Genomic DNA, 10,686 nt, shown 5'->3' on the forward strand with positions numbered 1-10,686 from the left:
AAGTCCCTTTCCATGTTTTTCGTTTGTTTATCTTATATCAGACAAACATGATGTATTTTCCTTTCAGACATTGATTGTAGTATTCTGTAGTAGTCCGTGAGCTAGTGACACCAGACTCTGGGTAGCATTTTGGTTCAAACTTCCGCACTTTTGGTTCTCAGTTGCTTTAGATTTAAAGTCTTCCGTTTAAATTTTGTCTTGTTTATTATATTGTTTGGAAGAAAGCAGGAAAAATGTTTTATATATTTGGCTTGCCTAGCTCTGATAGTAGGCGCCATCACGACACCCGATGGTGGGAAATCCAGGTCGTGACACCAATATGCTTTATGCTCTAACTCTACAGGTAAATGACAAGCTTTCCCAAAAACTAGTCTATAAGGAGATGTGCCTATGAGAGTTTTATAAGCAGTTCTGTTTGCCCATAACGTATTATCCAATTTTAAAGACCAATCTTTTCGAGAAGAACTAACAGTTTTTTCTAAAATTCTTTTTAATTCTCTATTGGATACTTCTACTTGACCGCTTGTTTGAGCGTGATATGGGGTTCTTATTTTATGAGTAACTCCATATCTTGACAACAAACTAGCAAATTGTCTATTTATAAAATGAGTTCCTTGATCACTTATGATAACTCGTGGAGTTCCAAATCTAGAAAAAATATTTTTCTTGAGAAAAGTACAAACAATATGAGCATCATTTTTTCTAGTAGCAATTGCTTCTACCCATTTTGAAACATAGTCAACAACGACTAAAATATATTCACAGTCGTTTGAAGGAGGAAAGGGACCCATAAAATCAATGCCCCAAACATCAAATATTTCACAAATAAGGATAGAGTTAAGAGGCATCTCATCCCTTTTTGAAATGTTACCGCTTCTCTGGCATTTGTCGCAAGTGGCAACGTAATTTCTTGCGTCTTTGAATAAAGTAGGCCAATAAAATCCAACTTCAAGTACTTTAGCTGCTGTCTTTCTTCCTCCGTAGTGTCCTCCTACAGCTCCATCATGGCAATGACTTAAAGTATTGTTCATTTTTGTTTCAGGTACACATCTCCTGATTATGTCATCTGCACAAAATTTAAACAAATAAGGATCTTCCTAGTGATAATGTCTTGCCTCTTTTTTAAGCTTTTTTCTTTGATCGTAAGAAAAATCTTTTGGAAACCACCTTCCTACTAAATAATTGGCAATATCAGCAAACCAAGAAGATCTTTTTATGACTGTTGTGACAGAAAGATATGCTCATCAGGAAATTCCTCTTGGATATCTAGTATTTCAGTAGGAGGATTCTCTAGACGTGATAAATGATCAGCTACCTGATTTTCTGAACCTTTTCTATCTTTTATTTCGAGATCAAATTCTTGCAAAAGGAGTATCCATCTTAGCAATCTAGGTCTAGCATCTTTCTTTGTTAATAGATACTTTAAGGCTGCATGATCAATGAATACTGTAACCTTTGTTCCTATCAAATAAGAACGAAATTTGTCAAATGCAAATACTACTACCAATAACTCCTTCTCAGTTGTTGCATAATTCATTTGAGCTTCCTTGAGAGTTCTGCTGGCATAGTATATGGGTTTAAAGATCTTATTTTTCTTTTGCCCCAATATCGCTCCTACTGCTATATCACTTGCATCACACATTATTTCAAATGGTTGTCTCCAATCAGGAGAGACAACAATTGGAGCATTAGTTAATTGTTCTTTGAGAAAGTCAAATGCTTTTTTGCAATCATCTGAAAATTCAAACTTAACATCTTTCATTAGTAGGTTAGTCAGAGGTTTTGAAATTTTTGAAAAGTCTTTTATAAACCTTCTGTAAAAACCTGCATGCCCTAAGAAACTTCTAATACCTTTAACAGTGGTGGGAGTGGGTAATCCTGCTATAAGATTAATTTTAGCCTTATCAACTTCTATTCCTTTAGCGGTGATTTTATGTCCTAAAACAATTCCCCCCGTTACCATAAAGTGATACTTTTCCCAGTTAAGAACTAGATTTGTCTCTTCGCATCTTTTAAGTACCAAAGTTAAATGATAGAGACAATCTTCAAATGTCTTACCAAAAAGTGTGAAATCATCCATGAAAATTTCAAGAAACCTTTCGGTTATATCTGAGAAAATTGCCGACATGCAACGCTGAAATGTAGCAGGAGCGTTACATAGTCCAAATGGCATTCTTCTGTAAGCATACGTACCTTGAGGGCATGTGAATGTGGTTTTCTCCTGATCTTCTGGAGCAATTGGTATCTGATTATATCCAGAATATCCGTCAAGAAAACAATAAAAACTATGGCCTGCAATTCTTTCAAGCATTTGGTCAATAAAAGGCAAAGGAAAATGATCTTTCCTCGTGGCATCATTAATTCGTCTGTAAACAATAGAGATGCTCCATCCTGTGACTGTTCTAGTAGGTATGAGTTCATTATTTTTATTTTTTATTACGGGCATACCTCCTTTCTTTGGCACTACCTGTACAGGACTTACCCAAGGACTGTCAGATATTGGATAAATGATACCTGCTGCTAGAAGTTTCACCACTTCTTTCTTGACGACTTCCTGCATTGCTGGGTTCAGTCTCCTTTGCGGTTGGACTATTGGTTTGTAATTTTCTTCCATGAGGATCCTATGCATACAAATAGCTGGATTGATTCCTTGGATGTCTGCTATAGTCCACCCTAAAGCTCTTTTATGTTTCCTCAAGACCTCTATCAGTTTGTATTCCTGTTCTGGAGTCAAAAAAGAGGAAATGATTACCGAAAATAATTCAGATTCAAGAAAAACATATTTTAAATGAGAAGGGAGATTTTTGAGTTTAATTTTTTATTGAACTTCTTCTTGTGAGATTTTCTCATTTTCTGATTCTTCTTCCAATGTTTCAGCTTCTTCTCTGATTGTGGGATTTTCTTCACTTGTGGTACCTGACTTAGCCAAACATCTCTCCAATGAATCAGTAATTAACTGATTTTCTTTGTATTCATCTACAAGGTCATCTAGTAAGTCAATTTGAAAACAAGATGATGATGACTCATTCCCAGGAAATTTCATCATTTTATGCATATCAAAAATTACTCTCTCCTCATCAACTCGCAATATTAATTGTCCTTGATGAACATCAATGATCGCTCTTCCTGTTGCGAGAAATGGTCTACCTAAAATTAATGGTACCTCAGTATTTTCTTCCATTTCAAGTACTATAAAATCTACTGGGAATAGAAATTTATCTACTCTAACGAGGACATTTTCAATGATTCCTTTGGGCCTTTTAGTACTTTGATTAGCTAATTGAAAAGACACACAAATATCTTTCATTTCACCAAGTTCTAATTTCATGAAAATTGAGAAAGGCATTAGATTTATTGAAGCACCTGAATCACATAATGCCTTTTCAAAGTGAGCACCTCCCACAATACAAGGAATTGTAAAACTTCCTGGATCACCAAGTTTCTGTGGAAGCTTATTTTGAAGTATAGCACTACATTTTTCGGTAAGCTTGACCACTGAAACTTCTTCCAATTTTCTTTTACTTGACAAAATTTCTTTGAGAAATTTAGCATATGAAGGCATTTGTGTCAAAGCTTCTGTGAAAGGTATGTTAATGTAAAGTTGCTTTAAAATATCCAGAAACTTTGCAAACTGTTTGTCAAGATTTTCTCTTTTCATTTTTTGGGGAAAAGGGAGGGGTACAGAGTGAGGATTTGTCATCAATTCATTTTCTTGTACCTTTTTTACTTTATCTTTTTGTTCTTTTAGAAGTTCAGAGTCTCTTTTATTCTCACCTTCATTTACCTATTCCACTTCTTGTAGTTTTCCTTGTCTATCTGAATATGGATCATCAAAAGTTTTACCTGACCGCAGAGAGATGGCTTTGAGGTGTTCTTTTGGATTTTTTTCGGTGTTGCTTGGTAGAGCACCTTTTATTTGTTCAGACATGAGGGTTTCTAATTGGCTCATCTGAATTTCTAAATTCTTGATGGCTGAACTTTAACTTTCAACCTTCTCATCTGTAGCCTTAATGAATTTGTACATCATGTCTTCGAGGCTTTGCTGATGAGCTCTTTGGGGTGGTTGTTGATATTTCTGGAAATCTTGTTGCCCTCTGTTTTGATTTTGAAAACCAGGTGGTCCCTGTACCTGCTGCTTTTGATTGAAAAATCTTTGAGGATTTTCAGCACCATTTGGGTTACTCCATTGGAATCCCGGATGTTTTTGTGCCATGGGACTACCGAATGGATAATTGTTTCTATACCCAATAATATTTACTTGTTCTTCATTTTGCATTGAAGCTTGACATTCATGATTGGGATGGTTGCCTCCACAAACGTCACAATTCTCATATTGAGATGATGATTGAGTATTTACCTGAAATGCCTCAACTTTTTGTGTTAGAGTTGCAACTTGTTGCGCTAATGAATTCCAAGCTTCAACCTGATTGACTCCCGCTGCTTTCTTAACAATCATTCTGTCAGAGGGCCATTGAACAACATTTTCTGAAATTTCATTGAGCAATTGCATGGCTTCTGCAGTAGTTTTGCTCATTATGGATCCTCCTGATGCTGCATCAACAACATTTCTAGCAGAGGGTTTAAGACCATGATAAAAAATATATAAAATGTCAGGATCTTGGATACCATGGTGTGGGCATTTTCTTAGCATTGATTTTAATCGTTCCCCATGCTTGGTATACAAATTTAGTATCTGTTTGCACAAAATTATTGATTTCTTGCTTCATTTTAAAAGTTTTTGCAGGTGAAAAATATTTATTAAAAAATTTCTGAGTCATTTGGTCCTATGTAGTGATTGAACCTCTCGGCAGACTTCACAACCATATTTTGGATTCTCCTTTTAAAGAAAGAAAAAGGAAAAAGCCGCAACCTGACGGTGTCTGTTGGGACTCCATTATACCTGCAAATTTCAACTAATTCAAGAAAATCAATTAGATGGGTGTGAGGATCTTCACTCACATCACCAGTAAATTGGCACGACTGCTGAATAGTTTGAATCAAGCCTGTGCGAATTTCAAAGTTATTTGCTGCAATTGGTGGCCTCCTTACACTTGATTCTCCTTCAAAATGGTCTGGCCTTGCATAATCTCTTAGTATTCTATTACGTCGTGGTGCCACATCATCAAACTGTTCTTCTACTTGATGTGGCGGGAGTTGGTTGTTGTTATTAAGTTCTTCGTTCTCCATTTTTTCTAGTGAAGAAATTTGAGATTGTGAAACTTGTTCTTTTCACAACAACCGCAAGGATTTTTCAATTTCAGGATCGTATTCAACTAGTTCTCTCGAGGAGGAACGAGTCATACACTTCCTGAAATTTTTGTATAAAAGTCAAAATAATTAAAAACAAAAATCTCAAATTAGCAATAAAACAATTTATTTGTAGTAGATTTTTCCAATCCCCGACAACGGCGCCAAAAATTTGACGAGTGTCTGGTGTATATGATTTAAACTCGTACTCTGTCAAATAGTAGTATAGAAAGATGTCGAACCCACAGAGATTGGTTTATCTAGTCTACAGACGTTTCTTGTTTTAATTACTATTTGAGAAAATCAGAAAGAGATGAGTCGTGAATTAACTAACTAAAAATGCACGAATAAAGCAATAGAAAATATTTTGTTTTTCACAAATATAATAAAAAGGTGTTGGGATTCTGACTTCACTTAATATTTTTATTATATAGTAGATACATTTATCCTTCAACTTCTATTTCTCAGAAATGTATAAATGTCTCTCACGATTACATTTATATATTATTACTATAGTTGAACAATTAAATGCACTCCTCTCGGTTATACAAATTAATCGTTAAAATGGTAATATTAAAGAACCAGAAATATATACTTGAACTAAAACATGCTCTTTTTAGTAAGTCCCTTTCGGTTACCCTACTTGTTATAACTGATTACTACAATATTCGCCTTTTTCGATTAAAAATAAGTGTAGAATTAATTTTAACATATAAGAGCTAGATGTCACTAAATACAAGTTAACATCTATCAATACCAGAATTAATTATTACTTCTTCTGCATCTTTCGATTACAGAATTAGTGAGAAATTAATATGTAGTACGAAATACATAGATGTTAACAAAATTAAATACCACCCAACTATAAAGCAGATAAAATTAAAATAAAAAGCTTCAGCTCAAGCATGTAAAATTGAGGAATGATATCTACTATTATATAAAAATATTAAGATCCGTCATTTTCCCAACACAAGAAAAGTTACTCCATATTGGATCCGATACTGACAACGGAAATAATCTTGCCCATTAAATAAGAAAATAGAAAGAAATACTCAAGAGAATAATTCCCCCTATTTAATTAAAAACAGGAACTAGAGTAATTTCCAATACTACAATTTATTCGAAACTAGAAATGAAACCACTGTAATGGCTAAAAGAAGAAACAGAAGCAAAACTAAAGAACAAAGAGAAAGAAAAACTATTTGCTCAATATTTCCCTCCCCCTTTTTCCTTCACGAACAATGCCTTTTTATAGGCAAGCCATGACAAGGTTTTCAATTATCTTCTGGATATGAACTTGTCATGGCTGGTTGTGGCATTGTTATGCTTGGTTATGAGCTTCTTTGGTTATGGATCGGTTATAGTTTGTTGTAACCGGTTGTGATTCGGTTGTCCTTTGTCATGGCAGATCGCGTATTCTTTAGCACCATATTTTACTCTGCTTTAGCTTGTACGTTTTTCTATTTTTTTCTCTGTAATCTTCTCGTTCCCAGACCAATCCTTCTTTAACTTTTCCTGCATAATTTAGACAAAAGTATGGAAGAAATATGATAATTTTTGTGTTTTTACAAAGAAATCATATGTTTAAAAATCAAGTAAAATGCACTTATCACTATACATGCAAAACAAATTCAAGCATCAAACCTAAATTACCAAAAACTAGAACTCCTAGAAAAGAAATTCATCAAACAAGAATTATCCAACCATACACCCAAACATGTTTTTTTCCCCATTAGTTGGCAAAGAAAAAACTTAATAGACCAAGTTATTAGTTGGTATGCTCGTGATCCCTCTTCTTTCCCCATTGTTTCAAACAAAGCCTAATCCTCTTGGCTGCTGCTAAGTATTCCACCGCCTGAGCCGGTGTAATTAGTATGCTCACAATTTGCTTCAGTGTCTTCATCCTCAACTTATCAGCTTCTTCCATTACTGTTGCCATATTGTGACTATGCTTATCTAAATCTTCATCTGCATTCTCTTGATCTTTCATCATCTTGCTGGCTAGTGGCTGGTCCACTATGTCTTCTTGCAGGCTAGCCAATTTTGAACAAAGCTTCCTCTCTTCTTGAATCGTCTTGGTCTGCAACTTGTCGATTACGGTCATTTGTTCTATCGTTAACCCGTGAAATTCGCCAGTTTTGATTCCCTCAAGGAACTCAATGAGATGAGACTCAATTTCCATACCGCTGAGAGCGTAAATGAGACGTATAAAAGAAGATGGTCTGCAGCCACCGATCCATAGGACTGAGTTCTCAAATGGAGTGCACGACTTTGGTGCAAAGAATGGTGACACGTCCTTTTTAGCTAGGCGGCTACGATTGTTACAGTAGTCTTGGAAGTTGTTTATAATCTTTTCAATGAGTTGTGTGAGTTTATGATCATCTTTGACGCCGTTTTTAATCTGAGCTGCAGCTTGTTCAAGCTCTATCAGTTCTTCATGTTGAAGATTCAACCAAGATTCGTGTAGGGATTCTTCCTCCTTTTGATCACTGTTTATTGAACTTGACATTTCCTTTTCTCAAGAATTGAACAATTTTTTTTTTTTTTTTTTTGGCGCAGGGATATGTAGGTATGCCGATATAAATAAGGCTCATGAATCAGCTGATGAAGATGACAAAAAGGGAAACAAATCCCTTAAAGGGACAAAAAAGCAAGTGGTATCCTAATTAGGAGCAGGGGCGGCTCAACAAGATTCGAGCCCTAAAGCGAAAATTTAATTGGAAGCCTTTGTTGAAACAAAACCTTTCTTATATATTTTTATTTGAAATTTATTTTTTCTAGCTTTTTGAGATGTAAAGTTATTAATAATTTCTTTTATAAACTATTTAATCACTCTTAGGATATTGTTGATCTTAGGAAATAAAACTAGATTCAAAATGTTGATAATTTGATATCGAAATAATTATTTAATTTTTCAATATACTTGTTGTAATGCTTGAACCTGCAGAGGAAACAAATTAAGAATGTGCAATAAAGCGTATTCAATAGTATTCTGCAGCTCTTGTTTTTTATTGGAAAAAATAATCTTTTTTTTACGAAACAATATAGCTTATCGAAAATTTGAACTTTTGCAGAAATCAAGAAAGAAAATATAAGAGTGCAATACACATTATCTGATGAGAAATATAAAAAATGAGATTTGGACTATTAGAGATATTAAAATAGAGACTCTAAAAGTTTATTACACGTTTTCTAGTGAGAAATATAAAAACGAGAAAGATAATGTTGGTATTTCACTAATGATGTCAATTGTAAAATGTAAATAACACAATTTTATATTTCGGGTAAGGATTTTAGGGGAAGTAATTCTCTTTCTTCATTTTTTGCTCAAACAATTATATCAATAATAAACTAAAAGTTATCTTTAATTTTTATAAAAAGATTTTACTTTTCTATTTTTAATACTCAATATTTTAAAAAAAATATTAACTTATAAATCTATTATTGATAAAAGTTGGGCTCCACCTCCAAGAATTGTGGTGGGATGGATACGATTTAACCTACTTTAATAAGATATTTCGGGTTTGAGCCCTATGGATGATATCATGTTAAAATGCGCTTCAATACAAATTCATATTAGTCGGGACTTTAATACGAATATCAAAAACAGGTAAGAAAAACAAAAACGAAAAAAAAAATTTGGGGCCCCAAAAATTTTGGAGCCCAAAGCAATTGCTTTAGCTGTTTGACCCTCTAGCCGCCCAAGTACAATTCTTTTTTCACGCTGGAGTATTTACGTGAAGTAATTGAGGATATATCCCAAGAGGGATTATGCAGAATATATATATATATATATATATATATATATATATATATATATATATATATATTTTTTCTAGACTTATTAGGTTGTCAAACTTTATTATTCTTTCGCACATATCGGGGGGCTTTGTTTTCCTTATTTTTTTAAGTCCAAAAGATTACATATGTCACCTAAAAAATAGTATTACAGGGAGTTGGTAGTGCTCTTGAGTACAAATTAAAAGGAGGTCATTGCCCAAAGTAAGTGGTGGTATTTGGTAGCATAAGAGCTAGTACGATATGAATATTATTAAGATTATAGCAGTACACTAGCACTGCATCTTTATTTCTCTTCTCTTTCTCTTTTCGGATAGTTAGTTGGTAGTTGTTACTGTACATTCCATTAGTTAGTTATTCTTTTCCATTAGTTAGTTACAGCTATTAGGAGTTGGGTAGTTAGTGGATTAGCTGTAGCTTAGCTGTCATTAGTTGATCTCATTGTAGATAAGAATCGAGCTCCAGCATAATGAAAGGTGATTCTCATTTTTCACTCCATTGAAAGAGATTCCATTTCTGCATTTTAACTTCTATTCCTTGGAAGCTTCTGTTGAATAAAGGAGGTTCTACAGCAACAAAGAAAAGTGCAGGCCATGTTGCTACAACATCTTGTTTTTCTCATTCTTGTCAAACTTGCCCATCTATAAATACTCAGTGTCATTCCCATTCTTGTATTCCCAGTTCTGCTGTAAATACTGTGTCTCCATCTCCTACTGTAAATAATTTCATTTGCAATAAAATAAGCTGGTGCGATAATTCTGAACCTTTCTCAATTGATGTAAGTGATATGAATCTATTATGGCACTACAGACTTGGACATGTACCCTTTTGGAAAATGAAAGTGATATCTAATATACCAGTAACTTTTGCACCAAAACAACCTTTCCTCTGCACCATATGTCCTATGGCTAGGCAAGCTAGACTTCCTTTTCCCTTAAAAGTCACAAACACCATGACAATTTCAAATACCTACTCATATTTGATCTCTTACCTGTAGACTTGTGGGGACCTTATCATGTACCTACTCATGACAATTTCAAATACTTTCTCACCATAGTAGATGACTATAGCAAATCCACTTGGATTCATCTGCTCAGTTGCAAGAGCAATGCATTACACACTCTCAAAAGTTTTATATTCATGGTTGAGATAATGGTCTAGAATTCACTAGCACTGAAGCTACCTCATTCTTCCAGTCAAAAGGGATTGAACACCAAAGAACCTATCCTTATACACCCCAACATAATGGCATAGTAGAAAGAAAACACAAGTACCTATTGGAAACTGCTAGAGCCTTACTGTTTCAAGCCAAACTCCCCTTGAAATACTGGGGAGAGTGTGTGCTTACACCAACCTTTCTCATCAATCGATTACCTATTATACCTTTGAAAAATAAGTGCCCTTTTGAGTTACTATGTGGAAAAAAGCAAACTACTCACATTTAAGAAGTTTTGGTTGTCTGTGTTATCCAACCGTTTCCTTTGAACCAAGAACTTCTCCACATGTTTTTATAGGCTATCCTTTTGGTATTAAGGGATACAAAGTGCTAAATCTGGCTATCAAGAAAATTTGTGTGTCCAGAGATGTGGGTTTTCATGAATCAATCTTCCCCTTTTCACTTACATCAATGTCAAACTCCTC

The 10,686-nt window shown here is 34.3% G+C and overlaps 2 protein-coding genes across 2 annotated transcripts; both read right to left on the minus strand.

The window, feature by feature from the left end:
• Window positions 1-1,213: 1,213 nt before the first annotated feature.
• Window positions 1,214-3,658, minus strand: LOC107763378 (uncharacterized). Its single transcript, XM_075247354.1, has 3 exons — window positions 2,828-3,658; window positions 2,483-2,719; window positions 1,214-2,245 (listed from the first exon to the last, which is right to left on the minus strand). Exons 1-3 carry the CDS (start codon window positions 3,656-3,658, stop codon window positions 1,214-1,216), a joined length of 2,100 nt encoding a protein of 699 aa, XP_075103455.1.
• A 3,349-nt stretch (window positions 3,659-7,007) lies between these two features.
• On the minus strand, window positions 7,008-7,756 carry LOC107763379 (protein DOG1-like 3). Its single transcript, XM_016581872.2, has one exon. The coding sequence runs from the start codon at window positions 7,754-7,756 to the stop codon at window positions 7,016-7,018; it is 741 nt and encodes a 246-aa protein (XP_016437358.1). The 3' UTR covers window positions 7,008-7,015.
• Window positions 7,757-10,686: the final 2,930 nt, after the last annotated feature.

Source organism: Nicotiana tabacum, chromosome 3 (genome assembly GCF_000715075.1).
Source record: "Nicotiana tabacum cultivar K326 chromosome 3, ASM71507v2, whole genome shotgun sequence".
NCBI classification, from domain to species: domain Eukaryota; kingdom Viridiplantae; phylum Streptophyta; class Magnoliopsida; order Solanales; family Solanaceae; genus Nicotiana; species Nicotiana tabacum.